The sequence below is a fragment of the Parasteatoda tepidariorum genome, chromosome 7, assembly GCF_982258835.1.
Source record: "Parasteatoda tepidariorum strain Cologne lab strain chromosome 7, Ptep-v5.0, whole genome shotgun sequence".
Classification (NCBI taxonomy): Eukaryota; Metazoa; Arthropoda; class Arachnida; order Araneae; family Theridiidae; genus Parasteatoda; species Parasteatoda tepidariorum.
This window is the reverse complement of record NC_141761.1, coordinates 76,907,608-76,929,435: the sequence shown is the minus strand read 5'-3', so window position 1 is coordinate 76,929,435 and position 21,828 is coordinate 76,907,608. Positions and strand designations below refer to the sequence as shown.

The 21,828-nt window shown below is 27.3% G+C and overlaps 1 protein-coding gene across 8 annotated transcripts in view; it reads left to right on the top strand.

Moving 5' to 3' along the window:
- Positions 1 to 548: 548 nt before the first annotated feature.
- The window catches only part of tup (LIM1_Isl and LIM2_Isl domain-containing protein tup), a 128,362-nt gene continuing 107,082 nt past the window's right edge, over positions 549 to 21,828 (top strand). For 4 of the 8 annotated variants that reach the window (XM_071183277.2, XM_071183276.2, XM_071183274.2 and 1 more), the window contains exon 1: positions 549 to 1,326. In XM_071183277.2, the coding sequence (XP_071039378.1) occupies positions 1,305 to 1,326 (22 nt within the window). In that variant the 5' untranslated portion in view covers positions 549 to 1,304. The remainder of the gene's footprint in view (positions 1,327 to 21,828) is intronic. The other 4 variants (XM_071183275.2, XM_016065903.4, XM_016065901.4 and 1 more) reach the window with 1 other exon arrangement.

Here is a 21,828-nt window from a genome sequence, read left to right as displayed (position 1 = left end):
CCTTCTTATTTTAGGAAACATTTTTTAAAAAAAAAATATCTCGCAATAAAATATTCAAACTTGTCTAGAATTACACACTTAACCTCAATATGTCTAAATTGTTAAGAAATTTATTATTATTAAACTATCTTGAGATTATACAAGTTAAGATAATCTTCAATTAAGTTTCTCATTCCATGTGTGCTAATATAATTCTTTTCTTGATATAATTTCACCGTTACCATTAATTTATTATTAAATATATATTTGGATATAACGCTGCATAAACAAAGGTATTTTTAGAAATTTGAATTTTTTTTTTTTTTTTTTCATTTTTAAATACTGTTTGCAAAATGATTTTTGCACAAAAGAATTTTTGAAGTTAAAATAAATTCTAATTCTATTTTATTCCCCCATTACTTCTTAACATATTATTTCAGCAAAAATAAAACTAGATAGCTGTATTTCTAAGGAATGCGTTTACCTGGCACTTCTTTAAAATAGAATTTTATTTCTCCTCAAATGAGGATGGTTTGTTACCCAAAATCAGCTGCAGTTGCGAAAAGTTCACAGAATCTTCTCTAGAGGGCGATACTACCGCAGTGATAAAGAATAACCTACGACTTGACATGCAATCGAATACTTTTAAAGAACCAACCAATCAGCGAGAAGTAAGGCGGAGCCTATGCATTACAAGCACTGTTGGGATTTTCGGTTTACATGTCAGCTACGCTGAGGTCTCGGTAGTCAAGCCGTCGCCCGATCACAAATTTGACCGTCCGTTTTTCTGAACAGCCAAGAAACTTGCATTGTTTTGAATAACTTATAAGACAAAACAAAAGAAACTAGTGCATTGTTTCTTCATCCTTTTATCGTAAAAATCTTCAATCATCAAATAATAAATAGTTTTTATTAAATCCTGTAATTAAAAATATATATATATTGAGCCTGGACGAATTGCTCCTGATTGCTGTGAAATTGTCTGTTTATTGTAAGGACTACCTATTAAGTCCTGAAAGCTATTATCTAATCACAGTATTATATTTTAATACTGTGATTATTGAATTCAATATTGCTTTCTAATGTAACCAATAAAGGAGTACAAGAGAATACTGTAGCAAGCATCAACTCAGGACTAATACCTGTAGGTCATCCTGGCTTCTGGACAACTGAAAGATTCGTGTCGCAGACTGGCCCAGCATCATCATTTTCTGGCCCGCATCCTGCCATCCACCAAGGAGACGGCAGCATATATAACTTTTTCTACGCTACGGCCCAACGAAACCGTCAAGATTTCGCCTTCCAAGAGTGGAGACACGGCCGACATGGCGGAGACGCAGCCGCAGAGTGAGTCCTTATCTTGTATTTTTTTTCTTCATTAATTTCATCATGTAATTTAAAAAAAATTTATCTTGCATTTAAAAAATAATAATAACAACAACAACAATAATTCGATTTTCTATAGAAATGAGAGTGAAGACTCGGCGACATGGCTGAGACGCAGATACAAAATGTATCCCTATTTTGTATTTTTTTAAAGAAATTTTCTTTTTAAATGTTATCTTGTATTTTTAAAAAGAAACGTTAATAATTCCATATGGAGGTGAAATGCTATTAGAAACGTTAAATGCTCAAAATAAATGATAAAAATCTGGGGCTTCCAAACTTTTTTAATCGTCGACTTTCAATAAATGTTATGAATAAACCTACGGTTGAATAAGCATAGGAAATTATAAAACCATTTATCGAATCGATTCTAAATTATGGCCCGTCATCGATATTGACCACTATGAGGACCTTTCTTATAGATGATAATAACTTAATGGCTAAAGTTTATTGAACCCATTTTTCTATTAATGTTTACATTTTGTAGCCCCACATCTGGTGTTCGGACAATATTGACATACTGACAATGACTTCTGCACTATCATCACATTTTTTAATTTTTAATAGTTATTTTCTACAATTGTGCACCATTTTTCATTAAATTACTTTAAAAGAGAAATAAGTTAATAAATAGAATTGATAGACTAAACCCCTCACGTTATTGTTCCTATTGGAAAATTACTATTAGTTTCACTATGTATTGTAGCAAACTTTCTGGCTGTTACTGACGGGTTCTTGTGATTGGATTTTATTTATTATATTTATTTTCCTTATTATAACGTATAACAATATTATGAGTATGAATATTTGAAATGTAGTTGATAGATACTTATAGATACTAAAATGTATGCACTATATTTCCAAAATTTGCAATCCACATTTTATGTAAGATCCCGCACTTAAAGAGTTATATGATAAAGCATAATATGCAAAAATAAGCAGATCATCTTGTATATGTGCGGCATAGAGGTAGGTACATGTCCTTAATACAACCATGTGATATTTACATAACATGAACTGTCCCACTCATAATATTCTTTTCTACTATTACTATAATAAAGCTCGGTGCATCGAAATGCCTTATTGAAAAGATGCGATGTAGGATAAATCTCAGATTGGAGCTCTTTTTTAACTGATAACAGTTACGTTTTTTTTATTTTATTATAAGTGATAACCCGTCCATATCGTTTTATTAATTGCACGATAATATGAATGCGTTAACGATAGCGAAATATTTATAATTTGTAATATTACTCTATTTGCCCTAGAAAAATTTGCTAATGCAATAAACATTATAGTATTTTTTAAACAAAATTATGCTAAGGTTGTTTCTGTATATGATGATTTCAACGAAGCTATGAAAAGATGTTGTAAGACTAATTGTTAAAAATTTAAACTCCTGTGCTTTTAAAACAGTGACCAGTTCAGACGCATAAGACAGTTTAAATCCTTGAAATATTTTCTTACCGATAATTTTTATATATTGTAGTTCCATCCTAAATTTACTTCTTTTTAAAAAAGTTTTGTTTTCGACATCAATCGTTTGTCTCCTACAAGTGTTCATTTTCTGAATGAGTTTTGTTTTCTGAATAAATTGTTTCTTCTCAATTGAGTCTTCATTTTTCCGATTTCACTATGTTTTCAAAAGGGGTTACTATGCATGTACTTTAAATAAGAATGCATAGAAGTACATGGAAAATTCTTTTTCTCATTCTTTGACACATTGGTATCGCATTCTTTGACACAGTGGTTTGTTAAAAAAATCAAGGCAAGTACAAGAATCTTGGAGTGTTTTTATTGCTGACTTCCCACCATAGCTATTTTGCTTCGTTATTTGCATAAGGGCTCTCCCCCCCCTTTTTTTTTTTTTTTGTTTTCATTTCAGTAAGTGTCGGTTTTCCGAAATAATTTTGTTTTCTAAATAGTCTAAATTTTTTTCCGAATTCGCTTTTTTTTATATTCGATTTGATTGATTTCTGAACAATTTTCATTTCTTTATAATTAGTTTTGTCATATAAGCGATTCGTCTGTTTTTTTTTCCTTCATAGTTTTTATTTTTTTGAAATAATTTTGTTTTCTAAATGATTTGTCCGGTTTCAAATTAGTTTTCCTTTTAGTGAATTAATTTGTTTTCTAATTAATTCAAAAGTGTTTCTTTCTTTTTTTCTTTTTTTTTTTTTTTGGAATTAATTTTGTTTCGTAAAAGATTCATCTGCTTTTTTCAAATAGTTCTCCTTTTCTTTTGGATTAGTTTTTTTTAATTTTGTTTTTACTAAATAATTGAATTGCCTATACTCTTAATGAGACTATGTAAGAGCATCAGATTCAGGAGTTTCAGAAATTTATCCTAGTTTTTAATAATATTTTAAAATATAATCATTATAATTTTTTAAAACAATCAAGCGTGTATAATAGTTTCAGATCATGAAACATTTCCTATTAATAGTTTCCAACAATTGGAACTCTGCAAAAATATTTGAACAAGCCCAACCTCTGATTCAATTGAATGATTTGTTTTCTGAAACAAATTTTTTCCTTAGTAGCGTTCATTTTTCGAAATTAATTTTGTTTTCTAGATATGCGCCTGTTACTACTTCTAATAAAGCTGTAAACACAGTAAAAAATATGGTAAAACGTACCCGCACTAAGGGTGACGGTATTTTCAACGATGAAATCCATTTAAACCGGTACACTTTACAGAACCAAATATTTGATATACCGCAAAATTTTACTGTAATATTTTCTGCAAAATTACTGAATCACTGTACAATTAATATTACAGGAAAATTTGCAGCACAAAATTTTACAGCTAAAATGGATTTTACTGTAAAATAATAGAGTTAACTGATGCTGCACTTACATTTATTACCGTAATTTAATGCAGAATTTTTACAGTGAAGAAGCATCTGAATATATCCTCGCGTTCTTTTTTTTCCCCCTTCAAAAACAATTAAGGCAAGTAGAACATACGAAATCTCTTAAAAACTGTTTTTAACCGTTAGTTATAGTTTATTATTATTATTATTAGTTTACTTTTGAAATACATGAACAACTGCTTCTGTTGTTTTTTGTTTGTTAAAATTTAGAAAATTTAGATTTCTCATGAATTCCATAATTACGCATTAGTTTCTCTTTTTTGAACGGTTTGATAAAGTAAGTTAAACTAAATTATTCGTTTGTTAGGGATTTTCATGAACCTGTACATAAAAACATCTGAAAAGGAATTAAGCTCCATCCACTTTAAAACTAAAAACTGCCAAAATGTTTCATGCATATAAAAGAGTTTCAATTCTTTAAGGATAACAATACCGCATTATCGCACTAAGAAAAAAAGTATGGTCAAAACTAATAAAAAATGGTTAAATTTACAGGTTTTTCGCTGTATGGGAACAGCAACGAGCTCAGTAATTCTTACCTAAGTGCTTTGCTAATGATCTTGGTAAAATTAACAATAAAATATGGTTTTATAATATGTGATAAATTTGGTAAATGTAGTAAAATTCAGCTACTTTATCATGATACCTAAGAGCATGGCATGAAAACTATTTATTCAGTTAAATTAACCTCTCAGTTTTATACTTTTTACTAAATGTGCAGCAATAAAACTATGATTTTGAAAATTAGTATTTCCGGTAAATCGTTACCATATGAATGGAAAAATTACCAGATGAATGCATAAAATACCGCATACTTTGGTTTTTTTATTGTGGTTTTTATTCAGAATTCTCATTTTCATATGGTATGATTATTTTACCAGAATTTCTTTTATCTCGCATTTGCGCTGTTTTAAAAATAATTAATTTCGAATTTGCATTCTGAATACGTTATATTTTCTAACTAATCAGTCAGTTTTCTAAATAAGTTTCATTTTTTTTTTATGAAATAGTTTTGTTTTCCGATTAAGCTTTGTTTTCTAAATAAATAAATCTTTTCTAAATAAATTTATCTTTTGTTCACATAAATTTTTGTTTCGTAAATTAGTTTCAAAAGCGAATTTCAGAAATAAGTAATTAATTTTCACATTTCATGCAAATAATTGAGACCATAGTTTTCGATGTAATTATATCACAGTGAAAGGAAATATTACGCATTTAAATTTTAAAAATATGAGAAGGAGTGGGACTAGACTCTTTTCAATTCCGGAAAACAAGAATACTTGTGAAGTTAGCCTTAACTTCAACATTGAAGTAAAATATTTTCAAATTTTTAAAATATGTAAATCTTTATATTCAATATATTTTAAATTTCATAATGTGCATGCATTAATATCTACTTTGATAAAATAGTACCCACATTCAAATGTCATTTTTTTTTAAATTTAATTTATTTAACTTACTCTGTTAGAAAGTAGGACATTTTAGTTAATGCAATTATGAAATTTCATTTAGAAAAAAAGTTATTGTGCTTTTCCTAACTATAAGTTTATAACTTTCACAGAATTTTCGATTACCCTCTCAAATTATTACTATTATCTTTCCAATAAAATTTTAAATTATTTCAAATAATTTAAAATATAATGAATTTTTTGTTGTTTATCGGTAAAATTGTTCCAATTAAATATTTATTTCTTCTAACTAAGTTCATCTTATATAATGCATAAATGTCTTAAAAGGATATCAGGGAGAAATAAAATTATTAATAACATAGGGTAAGCGTAGAATAGATAACCTTATTTTATTTTTTTTTAAAATCAAAATAAAAGTCTTCAAAATAGAGACTCGTGCAGAAAATGTTTAAACTTGTAGTGATAAGATTAAATCTGTTTAATTGGTACTTTTAACTTATTCTCCATCACAAATTTATTCTTTTTACTTAATCAGTATTCATGGTTAACTGTTTGAAATGTGTTATTTACTATATTTTAACTTCATTTTCTCTTTACTATGTAAGATAACTAACTCACCTCGACATTCAGGAGTGACGGTCGTTAGAAAGTTTATTTTCAAACAGTTTTTCATATCCCGTTCTCAATAGTTCACTTTTTTTTTCGTTTAAACTAGGTTGAGTATTTGTAAAAGAATTTAAAATATGCGTAAACATTTCTTGTACGTGTCTCTATTCTTTGAACTTGTATCTCAATTAGAAGAAAAAAAAACTACGGCATTATAACGTAGTCTTTCGGTATATTAATATGAGCTTTATTTCTGCTTGATATCCTTTTTAGATATTTGTGCATTCTATAAGGTAAACTTATTTTTTTTTATTTCCAATGAGCTGCACAATCGGATTTGCCGATGAGCAGACCTAGTGCGTTCTCCAGAGTTGGTATCCACTCTTTCAGGACCACCACAATGGGTGAGATACCGTTGGTCATGTTAATTTGGACGTCTAGTTTCTGCCACACTAGATGGCAGCACCGAGACTCTATTTGGATGCTAAAGTGCACTAGGAATTTAATTTTGCCGGAAATGCCAAGAGCCAATAAGGCACTCCAGGGATCTTTTACATGCCGCATAATCATACGACATGGCCGCTGAGGATTTTCTGCATCCCGAAAATCCGGTGTCTGGGCCGGGGATCGAACCCGCAGACTTGGACTCAGAAGGCCGACGACAAACCAACCAATAAGGTAAACTTAGTTAAGAGAAATAAATTTTCAAGAATAACAATTTTATCGACAAACAGCAAAGTTTCAGGAACAGAGATTCGTACAAGAAATGCTTATGTATATTTTAAATTCTCATAAATCTACTCAACATATTTCGAGCAAAAATTGCGAAATATGGAGCACAAAATATGAAAAAAAGTTTTGGAAAAAACTTACATAGGGCCATTTTTCTCTAATATCGAGGTGAGCTTCTCATGCGTTATAGTAAGGAAAAAATGTAGTTAAAATATAGAAACTAACACTATTCAAATAGTTAAATCATGAATAACTTATGATTAAATGAAAAGAACAAATTTTATCATGGAAAATAAGTAAAACGCATCGAATGAAAAAAATCCTATTAACTAGTTTAAATTATCACTATTAAAAAAAATTTAACCACTCTATTTAGAGGTTTTTAAGGCTTGAACATGTCTTATGGAGCCATTGCATATTATGCCATTAATTTTTGTAAGTGTACCTGCTTGTTGCGTTTTTCTTTCACAATTTATAAATTATTGAAGTCACAATATCAGTGTCTACAATAAAAGTGGTCACCTTCCTCGAATTCTTTTTTGGTCATCTTTCTTAAAATTGAACTTAAGAATTAATTGCGCCACCGCGACATTACATTTCTTCACTTTATACTCAGGAAAAATTGTGCTACATACAGGTCTAGCGAGTTAAAAAAATATAACCTTCATATTAAAAAATAAGAAAATAGGTAATTCAAGAAAAATATTGGACCCAAAATAAAATAAGCGAAAGAACTTAGTCCTGTCCAAATTAATAAATAATTTAAAATATTTATTTCAAAATTGCGTTTTCTGCAATATATTGAATAATATCAAAGATTATTTACATTGGTAATCTCTCCTGTTTGGCAATTTAATCTAAACTTTTCCTGATTTTTCCGAAATGAGTTTCTCTTGTTTTAAATAAAATTAAATTTATTGCACTGAAAAGTTTTAGAAGAAATCAAAATATTCAATTTATTTGGTATGATCTTCATTTCGTATACAATATTCGTATAATACAATGCAATATTCGTATAATATAATGCAATATTCGTATAATATAATGTTTTATGCAATATTCGTATAATATAATGTTTTATGCAATATTCGTAATAAAAACAGTTCTTTCAAAATTACTTTTGTTAAATTTGAAATGAAAAAAGCTTCGTGTTATTAACAAATAATATAAAGTGCTTAGAAAATTAGATCGGTGCATGAAATAAAATAAACTTGTAAAAAATGAATAAGTAATTAAAATCTGTTTTGGAAAAATAGTTATTTTTTCAATAACGTTTTTATTAGTAAGCAAGTGATTATAAAAATAAATAAAATTCCCCTAAATGTACGTTTATTTGACTTATTTGCTGAAAAAAAAATCTAAAAATGATTAAAGTGCTTCATTAGGTAGAGTGATAATTTTTTTAGTAGAATTATTAATAAATCAAATTTAAAATTCAGTATTGCAATAAATTGAAGTACAATATTAGATTTAAATTATTTGCTATAATTCAAAGCTTATAAAAGAATAATTATTTTACTTATTTTAAAGCAACAACCATCACTTTTAAATTGATTTAATTAATCAAATTAATACAACAATTCAAAAGTGTTCACAATTAACACTCAAATCAAAACATTAATCAATTATAAAAATAATTGCTTTTAAAATTTGATTTACAGTATTAAAATCAAACAGAACATATAGAAGAGAAAAGTATTTCAATGTTTAAAGTATTTTGAATTTATATATCTTATTTATTATTTTTATTTATATTTCATTTTTTAATCTAATATAAACTCTGAGTTAGTTTGAAATCATGCATGCATTTATTACTTAACACAAATAGTAGCTATCTGATAGATATGTCCAATATATTTTAAATTTCAAACTTATTTTGGAAAAATTATAAAACGAAGTATCAGTCAGTTCCCACGGTTTTCATTGTGATGAAAAGCTAACTTCAACTAGCAAAAATAAGTTTTAATATCAACTAATTTTAATATTTTTATTTCTTCAATATTTTTTAATTTTATATAGAATCGGAGCAACATAGTTTCCATGATGTAATATCACTTTTAGAGACGGGGTTGTATATAAAATCAAACTGTGTGTATGTGTGAGGTTCAGTCTAAATTATATATTTTTTGGAAAATATTATTTTTAAATATAAAGCACACATATTATTTGGAATAAAAATCACTAAATCACTAATTACTAAAGGTTTGATGATTACCAAATATAATTAATCTCTTAGCCTTATGTATAATACATTTTTAATTGAAACCATCATCAGAAATTTCTGAAAATGCACAGTTTAAATTCATTTAATTAAATATGTTTTATGATTGGAACTAAAAATAAACTGAACAATTTTATGTGTTTAAAAAGGATTTAGTTTATAACAAATATGTATGACTCGCAAAATGAAGATGAAAAAAACTTATAAGAGCACTTGAGATAATACTGAATTGGTGCATGTTGCGAAAATTGGAATTCGTACACTATAAGCGTAATTATTGACTGTGCAATTACAATTCCTTATAATTTTAATTCAATAACTTATTTTGTTTCTTCTTATACTGTTGTGGTTCTTAATGAGTTGTAGCATTCACAAAAGCCTTACACGCATTAAAAAGGTAAAATTAATTCACATTAACATTTAAGCTCTTTCTGCGCTAACACTCTGCACTATAAATTCTGTGTGAGCTATTTCTGCATTTATGGGTGACAGTAAATTATAAATTTCACGTAGAGTTTAGTTTTAACATTTTCATGGAGCAAAATTTTTTATTTGATTAAATGCATCGATTTATTTGATTAATGATCATGTTTATTCTGAATTCTTGCATTGTATTCTTGTAAATTGAACCATATTATGACACTTCTTAAACTTTATTACTCCATGTTGTGGGTCATCTTGTATGGTAATGTCGCTCAATTTCACACCTTATAAAGGTTGCAGCAAATTAACATCATATGAAAGTTCAAAGTAGAAGCAATTATTTGCAATTACGCTTTACTTCATTTCAAATAAAAGAGTATTTTTTCTTTGAAACAGATCGATTTTTCGGAGATATATTTTTACGATTAATTTTGAAAAGTAACAATTTTTTCCTTCGCATGATGTATATGGAGAAAAAAAAATCTGTATGATAATGACATTTCTGTATGATAATTAAATTTTTTTACAGTGTTTACAGTAATGTTATTTATTTTATTTTTCACTGTTTTAGTTCTTTTTTAATTATTTATTCATTTTTTGTGTGTTTGTTTATTGACAACATATATTTTCATGCGCATTCGAATCAATTTGACAGGCTCATTGCAGAAAAACATTAGGTTTGAAAAACACGAATTTTTTTATTAATATATTCGCACTAATTTTTTCAAACAATTATTCTTTTATAAATTTTATAAAAAAAAATTTCATGATAACCCCTGTTCAGTTAAAATAATTTATTTATAACTAAAATATGATATTGAGAAAAAATAAGCACAATGGAAAAAAGGAGCACAAATATAAGCAAAAAAGGAGCACAAATATAACTCTGTTGAAAATAATTATTTAAGTACCAAAAAATATATGAAATTTACAAAATAGCAATTGTTTAAAAGAATTAGAGCGAATATCTTAAATAAATGAGCGTGTCTCTTAAACGAAATATTTTTTCGATGATGCTATTAAATTGATTTTTATACACATGAAAATTTGTGTTTTCAGTAAACAAACATGCAACAAAAAATTTATAAATTAATAAAAAAGAACAATAAGAGAGGAAAAGTAAATAAAAAATGTGATTACGAACACTGCAAACAATTTCAATTCACTTCAACACCTAAAATGGTGACAACTACTTTGAACCTAACTTTTCACAGTGTATGAAAAAAAAATCTATTTTGAAACAACAGCAAAAATTTAGAAAATCAGAAAAATTTGCCCCTAATGCTTCTCACAAATACTTAGAACACAATTATAATATAGTATTCATAATATTTCATTTTTCAAATAAATAAAATATAAATTTTCAATCCGTGTATTACTTTCTATCTACCCTGCAAAATTAATACTATAGTTATGGTTACTTTGTTTACAGCAAACTTATGCAATAGTGAGGGAAATTTATTAGTTGATTCCTTTGTCATAATATTAATTGTGAATTCAAATTAAGAGCATGGCAAATGCTTAGTCCAAATTCAATAAATTAAGATTTAAGGCGACTAACTATTAACTAGTTAAGTAAGAAGTAGTTACGTTAATTATGCAAAATTAACTTCATTTGTTTTAGGTTCTAAAACATAAACAAGGCAAAGAAATTATAGATAATTTTTAATAGTTTGATTCATTCTTTCTATCTCTGGAAGTTTTTCTATCTTCTTAGGTCTTTGCCAAATTAGTTTAGTTCAAGCAATAGATATTTTATGTTTAAGAACTAATGTTTATGTTTAAGTTAATTTTGATATAATATATATAATTACTTCTGTTGTATTTAAATCTTATTTTTTGAATTCTCGTTTACAAATTAGATAAATAAAAGAATAAATAAATAAATATAATCTTACAAGAATTCTCAAATACAAATCGATGTTTCTATTTTTAAAAAAATAGGTTGGTATTTATTAATGAATCAGGCATTTTAAATTAAACATATATAAATTGTGACCAGAAAACTTTGAAATTTGTCAAAAGTAAATTGATCTGTTACAAACTTAGTTGAATTGCTTCTTTTAAATTGATTTATTAATTTTTAGTACTCAAAAACGTTCAAAAAGTCCCTAAGGGATGAATTCCCAGAAATATTTCCTTATCAAACAAAATTAAACTCCTACAAATGAGCATATCAGAAACATTTTTAAATCTGAAAATGTTTCCTGCGAAATTTTTATACATTTGAAACGTAATTAAAACATATTGGAACTGTAATTTATTCACTATTTCATTTTATTTTACATCCATCGCTGAACAGCGGGTCAAATTTTTCATTGATTCGGAGCATATACCAAAGAACAGCTTCATCAAAAACGAAGGAAGTTTCGTGATTTTTGAAAGTCCATTTTTTTACAGTAAAAGTTTTTTCTTTTTTTTTGTCCAATAAATTGGTAATAAACCATTTAATTAAAATAATTATTTTTGAATGTATTTAATCATTTAATTTGTTGAAAAACAAAACTATTCAGATAATATTATAGTCCTAGAAAGAAATATGATAAAAATTTTCTTTTAAAAGATTTAAATTAAAATATGTACATATGTATATAATAAATATGTATAAAATATTTGTTAGAGATGCATATTCAAATAACTTCTAAAAATGTAAAATGAAACTTTTTTTATAAAATCATCTATACACTGTAGTCTGTAGCCAAACTTTAATAGTTTGTGGAGCTATTTAGAACTTGATTTTCAAAAGAGCAAAATAAAATCGTAATATAATAAACTTTTGAAGAAAATTAAAATATTTAAAGAGGAATTTAAAGTTAATATAATTTGCTCTTAAATAAAATTTGAAATAGGATTCTAAAAATTTTTAAATGCTAGGTATATCTTATATAATCTTTTTGAAAAAAATCAACTGAAACAATAGTAAAAATTTAAGTTGAAAGTACAACTTTTTTTCTTTAATCTTCTTAAAGATCAGCACTCTTCTCAAATTTAGCGCACAATTTTTTAATCTCACACTATTTAATTTGATCTAGAAAGCTGAGACATCGAGCCGATTCGTTTTAAATGAGTATAACAAAAAACATTCATTTTTATGCACAGGAAACATCAAAAGTATTTAGGAAACTATCGAAATACAGATCAAAGAAATTAACACATCTTTTGCCTAAAAACTCGATCATTTTTTCATAATCTTTGCATTTAATCGGAAATGAAAAGAAATTATGTTCATTCCCTTTTTTTTTTTTTTTTTTTTTTTTTAAGGAAAAGAAAACATGACGAACGTTTTGTATTTATTTGGGTTAATAAAACTTCTTCCAGATGCTTTTATTCGTTTAGGTTTGAGAATTCCCTGATCAAATGAAAGTATTTGCATTTTAATATGTTTTTGTATTTTTGCTGCGGCAAACGCTAACAACATTTATTCGAATTCAATTGGTTTACCTTTTAAGACCAAAAATGGATTACAAACGAAAGAATAATGGTATTTTGAGCTCCCATTTAGTTCTTCCCCTATTTTTTTTTCCCGCTTTGAAAGAGGAAACTGTATAATATGCATTCAATATTTGTAAGAGGAATTAGAAATTACGGTATTAATCGAGGTAGTTTTTTTCAGGATTTCCTTACGTGTTTTTAGTCTTTTGCAAAATTTACTGTCCTTTTGCGCCTTTTGCATAGGAATATTTTTAAAGAACTTAAATAAATTAAGGTGCTATTTGCTATCTCACGCTCTGCGTCTGCAATTATCTGTAACTTCATTATTTTCGGGCAATTTCAATTACATGAGATTTAGCCGGAGAGCTTTGTGGTTAGAGCATCGGACCTTGGTTCAGAGTGACCGGGGCTCGATCTTCGAAGCCGCTCAGGCTCACCGAGTACATGCGATAATTGTGCTTGTAAAACCTGTAAAATCGAACGTTATGTGGTTGGTTGCTGAGCACGTTATGTGGTTGGTTGCTGAGCCGAAGCAGGGGTACAGGTATCCGGAAGAATTTCCTTCCCTTTCAGATCTATATCTAAATTGTAGAAGTGTTATCACGAATAAGTGATGCTGCAAGGGGTTCTGAACTAAATTAACCCAGTTTTTTACGTATTGTGGCTCCCTCATTCATTCTATTTAATTTTTCCATTTTTGATCTGCTCCTTCACATCACAAAACAAATAAAGAACACTTAATAATTAAGCACTAAATAGAGGATATGAAATTAAGCATGACATTTTTAAAATGTTAAAAGGTAGGGGTTGTAAAATTTAAATTAATAACATGAATGAATAAATTTAAAATCCAAGCTTTCCCTAAAGCATCCCTCTCCACTACAAAATAGAGCAAAGTCCGTCACTAAAAGCTTCCTTGCTCATCGGAAATTAAAATTTGTCACTAATAAAATGGCTACCGCGGCTTTGAATGGCTTGGTAAGACCCCAGTAGTGTTAGTTACCATCATCTCTATTAATATGTCTCGACACACATGACAGCATTCTTAGATCAATTCAAATTGTTTCTTTTAAAAGGATAATTAAACGTAGATGTCAATAAAAAAATTTTTTTTAATCCAATATCGATTTTTAGCATAAATTTATTCCACATTGATCACATTTTGCGTACATATTATTTGGATAGTTTATGTAACATCTAAATGCATTAATAAGTAATGAACAGCTCATTAGCTTATTTGAAAGTACACATTCAGCATCAATTGCGAATCAAATTACTAATGGCCAGATTTTTATTTAATGAATAAGACCCTTCACACTTTCCAGTGTAATATGCTCTTTGTGTGAAAATTACTATTTATGTAAAACTATTAAAGGGAAAACTACTAAAACTATTAATAAAAAAACTATAAAACTGTTACTAAAAACTATAAAACTATTAAGTGTACTTCGCTATGTCCATCTTTTTTTAGCGATCATTATTTTTTAAACAACCTGAAACAAAAGTGCTTATTTTTTATTTAAAATGTACTTTTTCACAGTTGCTATGATGTTTGACTGAAACATTCGTTCAAAACATCCTTTGCCAGAAAGAAGCACACTAAAAAATATTGCAGCCTATAGTTTTGTTTCTTTTATTAATAATTTAAAAAAAACTACTGAATTCCATGTATTTTAATGGAATGCCATGCATTAAAGATATCAGTTGTTATAATAAAAGTTATTAACAGAGCACGAACAAAATGGCGCATCCTAAATAACTTTTTATCTATTGATTTGATCTTCACGTTCTAGAACTCAATCTTAATGGCTCGAGAGGAGACTTCAAATATGCTAATCAATTAGTGCAGACAATATTTTAACTTACGGAATCAGAAAACGAAGCTTACTTCCTCTGAGTAAACAAGCTTTTTTTCCCCCGACGGATTTTTGACTCCAAAAATAAAGGTGGTAGTCGTAGTCTGGGAAATATGGTCCTAATAGTTTAGTCTAGAGAGTGGTCCAAAACTTAATTTTACTTTCTGCATATTTCTACATATCTCGAGAACTTTATAAGCGAATTGCAAAATTTTTGCACACAGTAACAAGATTCGTTTATCTGAAAATAGTTCCAGACAAATGAAAATGTAATTTTGCTAACCAAAATATATAAAGTTTGAGCAAAATCGGCTGAATAGTTCCTGAGAAATCGAAAATTAAATATACGACTTTTCATAGCTTTTTTTGGGGGGGGGGGTAACGGTACATGGGTAATTTTAATATTTATATTCGAAAAAGTCAATGTTTTAACAGTGATAATTTCTAAAAACTATTTATTGTTATTATTTTATTATTTATTGCAATTTAGAATAATTCCGTTTGTACTATAAATGAGTCTTACTGACTATAAAAACAGTGTTAAAAATTAAATTATCAATTAATTAACTTATTAATTAAAGGTCTAAAAAAATTTCAAAATAATGAATGAAATATCAAAATGAGGGTACAATTATTTGGAACAAGCTTTAATAAACGTCTTTCAATTATTTTATTTTATTTTATTTTATTTATTTATTTGACTTATTGACTTCATTGACTTAATCTCCTTTCTCAAGTTGCAATTAAAAAGAAAAGTGTTTTAAGTACTACACTTAAATGTTTTAATATTATTTGTTAGTAAAATAAGTTTTAGGAAACATCTAAATATAATTTTACTATCGCTTATTAATTATTGTCTTTTAGTATTGTTTTACGTATCTGATATATTAGCATATACCAATAAAATATTAATATGAAAAATTACTAATTTCTTTAAGTTACTGCCTGGAGAACTTAGAGAAGTTAAAAGGTTTCTTTTGTGATTTTCGAAGAATAATCCTTAAGTTAATTATTTTCCTTACGCAAGGGAACTTTTAATGAAAGTGAAAAGCATTGTAATTCTATTAATTTCAAGCGTAGCTTAATGCTTCAAAGCGAACTTTTTGAAAAATTCTACATAAAAAAATCTTTTCTAAATCCGCATTTTGAAAGGAAAAACTAATTGAATTTCAAATACTTTTCAAATTGTTTTTAACAAACGAAGCGCTTTAAATCAACTTGAATGAGAAATTCTATTAACAAAAGATGATATAAATATTTAACATTCGATTTAAAATACTCTATTCCGTTTATACTTTTTCCACTTGCTCCTTTCTAATAAATATAAAAATTGTGTTCGCCAAGTTATTATTTATAAAAGTTGTTAGTTGTTAATAAAAGCAATTTATAACATAGTACTTAATTTTTGAGATTTTGTAGTTGATTTGTAGTAAATAATATAGTACTTAGAACATTTTAGTTTTTAAAAATATCAAAAAGCGAACACAATTCGTGAACTAAACATTCCATTCATTTCAACATTTTCAAATTTATTTTATTTTGAGACATTTCAAGTTAACGTAGTAGGGCAAATATACCCCATATGGCTACCTCAGAAAAAGTTTTAGGTAAACTTTTAATACAATTTTAAAAACTGAAGGGAAATTCTTATACATAATATAACAGAATAAGAAAGTGATAAAAATATTTTTCTCTCTATCAAGTTATGATGAATTTGAAATGGAAAAACCATTTAATCGCTTAATTTTTCCTTTTAGTTTTGTAATTTTTACTAAATGTGTAGTAAATGTGGTAAAATTTGGTGAACTAGAATTTCCGTTAAACCGTTATAAGCAAGGGAAAATTACCGTATATTTTGATTTTATTTACCAGGGTTATGATTTTTTTTTAAGCCAGAAATGTCATTTCTATACAGTACGGGAGTTTCACCAAACTCTTTTCACCATGTAGAAAACCATATAATTCAGATTGTCGATCCATGTGATCCCATTATAAATTTTAAATTTGAATTAGCTGTGTTTTGATGAATATACCTCAAAACAGACACAATTGTATAATTTCTTTTAAATACGTCACTTTAACTGATGATATTGTCCCTTTATTTAACAATTCAAAATATTCAGAAATTTCCTGTATTGATTTGTTAAATGGCTTAAGTACGGTATAATTGACAAGTCTAACAGACAAACTTGTTTTAAACAACTGTGATATCATTTTACAGTCTTTTTAAAACATTTATTATGTTTGATTTAATAATTTGTACGATGTCTGGAATTCAGTATATCATCACCTGTTTAAGAGACAGGTCTGTGTAAATAAGCTGTGTGAATTTATTTCTCTTGCGGGAGAGTGAAATTAATGAAGGGATTCTGTATTATTTGTGTCTGTATTATATTACACAATATTATGAAAATATTCTAGAATAAATTTTTTACCGTTAGTAAGCTATGACTGTTTTAAGCCCCAATTTTATCAGTAATAAAATTAATAGAATGAATCAGTTGAAAATAGAGAAAAACAAATCTGGTAAAATTATAGTTATGTATGGTAATGCCATTTCTGCTTTTTTTTTCTTTAAAAAAGCAACCTAGTTATGGCTGATAAAAATAAAATATACTGTACTTAAATCATTCATTTACTAATTTTTCTTGATATGGTAAATGTTTACTCGAAATTCTGGCTTTCAAAATTATAGAGAAAATACAAAATTGAAAATAAGGTTTACCGGAATAAATAGTTTTTATACCATGCTCTAAGGTATTATGATAAAACTGCCAATTTTTACCACACTTGCCAAATTTAATGACGTATTATGAAACCATATTTAATTGAAAATTTTTCCAAAATCATTACACCATATTTTGGTAATCTTGACCATACTCTCTGTATCTATCTACAACTATTTATCTATCTATCTATCCATATCTATCTATCTATATCTATCTATCTATATATATATATATAACAGTTGGGCTGAAAAGTTCGTAGGCTGACACATAGATGGGGCTACTATTATTAAAAACATATGATTTTTAGTTAGTTCTAACCTTCGAAAGACACGTGTATAAATTTGACAGCTGTCGAACTAACAGTTTGTGAGATATAGTATTTTTAGTGCAGTAACTTTTGTTTGTTTAAAAACAATGGATAAAAAGGAATTTCGCGTGTTTATAAAGCATTGCTTTTTATCGAAAAAAAAATACTCTTGAAGCAAAGGCTTGGCTTGAGAAACATTATTCGAACTCTGTACCAGAAAAATCAACCATTGAGAAGTGATTTGCTAAGTTTAAACGAGGCGAAATGAACACCGACGAAGATGCGCACCGTGGACGCCCCAAAGAGGCTGTTAGCGAAGAAAATATCAAAAAAGTCCACAAAATAATTTTAGATTACCGTAAAGTGAAGTTGATCAAAATATCTGAGACTCTAAAGATATCAAAGGAAAGTTTTAGACATATCGTGAATGAATATTTGGGTATGAGAAAGCTCTAGGCAAAGTGAGTGCCGCGCGAGCTCACAATTGACCAAAAACAACAACGAATTGATGATTCTGAGCTGTGTTTGAGGCCGTTTAATCGTAATAAATCTGAATTTATGTGTCGATATATGACAATGGGTGAAAAATGGCTCCATAATTTCACACTGGAGTTCAATCGACAGTCAGCGAGTGAACTGCACGAGAGGAACCAACTCCAAAGCTTGGAAAGATGCAAAAGTCAGCAGTCAAAGTTTCGGCATCAGTATTTTGGAATGCTCATGGTTTAATATTCATTGACTATCTTGAAAAAGGAACAACATCAACACCATCAACATCGACTATTACATAGTGTTATTGGAGCGTTTGAACTAGGAAATCACAGAAAAACGGCCCCATTTGAAGAAGACGAAAGTGCTGTTTCATCAAGACAATGCACCATGTCACAAGTCAATGAAAACGATGGCAAAACTCTATAAATTGGTCTTCGAATTGCTTCCGCATCCACGGTATTTTCCAGATTTGGTCCCCAGCTACTTTTTCTTGTTCTCAGACCTCAAGAGAATGCTCGCTGGAACGAAGTTTAGCGCCCATAAAGAAGTTGTCACCAAAACTAAGCCCTATTTTGAGGCTAAAGACAAATCGTACTATAAAAATGGTATCAAAAAATTATATGACCACTATAATCGTTGTATCGCCCTTGAAGGAAACTATATTGAATAATAAAAGGAAATTTTATCAAATTCTTTTTTCTATGTTACCCTACGAACTTTTCAGCCCACCTGTTATATATATATATATATATATATATATATATATATATATATATATATATATATATATATATATATATATATATATATATATATATATATATATATATATATATATATATATATATATATATATATATATATATATATATATATACATATATATACATATATATATATATATATATATATATATATATATATATATATATATATATATATATATATATATATATATATATATATATATATATATATATATATATATATATATATATATATATATATATATATATATATATATATATATATATATGTGTGTGTGTGTGTGTGTACATTCGCAATATATTCTCTTTTTCATTATACTAATTTTCCTTCCCTAAAGTTTTGTTTTGGAATGTTACTGAGATCGTTTTGGTGACCTAAATCCCTTTTATTTTCCTATTGTATAAATACTCAAAAGCAATGTTTTATGCCCTTACAGTTGATTCAATGAATTTTGCTGACAGTGAAATATTACTTAAAAGGAGATAAAATTTAATGAATGTGGTAAAATTTGGTAATTTTATCATGATATCTCAGAGTAAGGCATAAAAACCATTTATTCGTTTAAATTTATTTTTCAGTTGATTATATTTACTAAATGTGTCTTAAGAAGAACTATTCTTTTGAAGATAAGGATTTCTGATAAACAGAACGGAAAAATTATAAAATGAATGGTTTAAATACCGCATATTTTGGTTTAATATTTTTTTATTTCTATTTTGCAGTATATTTTGGTATTGTGCTTTTTAACCCATTTTTTTCATTACCAAACTCGTTAATTTTAATAGTTAATTCATTTTTTTTATCCTTGTGATAATGTATTTCTTATCGTACCTGTTGTTACATGCACTAAATCTATATATAAAAAAAAGGAGCACATAATAGCATTTAATTTAATTATTTTATTTTTATATTCTTCATGCAATCTTAATGATTAATTCAAGAGATTAACTTTAAATACATAATTACATGATTAAATTTCGTAAAATGATATTTTACGTAACGGAATCAGACAAAAAAAAAGTACTTTCTCTAAACAAACATATCTTTTTTTCATAGGCCTTTACCCTCAAACTAGGGTGGGGGATATCTTCAACTTTGACATTGTAATCTTCAGTAGTTAAGCAGGAGAAAGTTCGGATCCCTTAATGTTATTGTTTTTTCTAATTCTGACTTGAATTAGAAGAGTTATTTTTGAATTTTTTTCAAGAACTATTACATCTATTCTGTTTAAATTATAAATTTCCTCATTATTGAAAGAAAATTATTTAAAAATTTGTATATCTCACCTTACAAATTAAATACCCATTTATACTTTTCCAACATGTAAAAATTTATATAACTTACTATTATTTAAAAATTTTCGACCTTTCTTGAAACAAATAATAATTAGAAAAGTTTTTTTCATAAAACTATCTATGTATACACAAGTCTTATAACTGTGTGCAGAAACTATTTAATTATCTAAAATAGTTCTAAAGATATAGAAAAATATGAAATTTTCATTAATAAGGTGGCAAAACTTGCGATAGCTCCATATTATAGGGACCACATTTTCCAGATCAGATTGCGGGTACTGCAATTTTGAGGCTCGAGAAAAGGTATGTTTGTTTAGAGAAAGTGTATTTTTGTATCTGATTTTGTCAATTAAAATGCCATCTACACTAATTAATTAATCTGCACAAAATTCAATCTCATGGGGGAAAAAAAATTTTTTTTTCCTTTGTTCAAATAACAGCAACAAAAAATACACCTTTTTGAACATTTTCTGGCTCATATTTTAATACAAAAATTTTAGTTATACGTTAGGCTAATTCGGTTTTAACAAGAATCCCGATTTATCGAAGGAAATACCTTTGTATACGGCCTTTACTCAAAGTTCTCGCTATAAAGAATTTCGTCTGTATTATTGTCTTTCAGTATATTTCCCCTTTAGTAAAAAAAATAATTTGTTACTTTTTATTACCCATATTTGCCTTTACCTATTGAATGAAAACAAGTTTGACATCATAAAAATAGTTATGCTGACGAAATTGGGTGTGACAGATTTGTTTAGGGCCTTCCATTTCCCAGAAAAACGCTAAAAAAAAGCTCCATGGTGATAAATAACAAGTGCATCACACACTGACGTATCACCAACACTCTGGAGTTGTCTTGAGTTTATCACCTTACTTAAATACACTTAACTATACTTAAAATTCTCTGCACTATTTATGAGTTTTTTTGCCAATATCTCACAGCTCTATGAAGATCCTCGCCAATACTTTCAGTAAAAATAGTGGTGAATATATAGCATAAAACTTAAGCCAACGCCCTTCTATCTATAAATTATGTTATTCAAAGTTGTTAAAAATAGAGTTCAAATTTTAATTATTACCAATTAATTAGTTCTTATGATTTAAGATAAGCAATTTTTTTTAGAAATTAATGTGATCAGTTTAATTAAGGAATTAATGTAATGTTTTTAATAACTTAAAAAATATTATTATTTTCAAATGAAACAATAAATACAAGTTATATATTTAATTTCAAATTTTTGAGCAATGGCTTCGATATATACCTATTATTTATATATTATTTTTCAAATGAAGCAATAATAACTGTAGCGATATTTT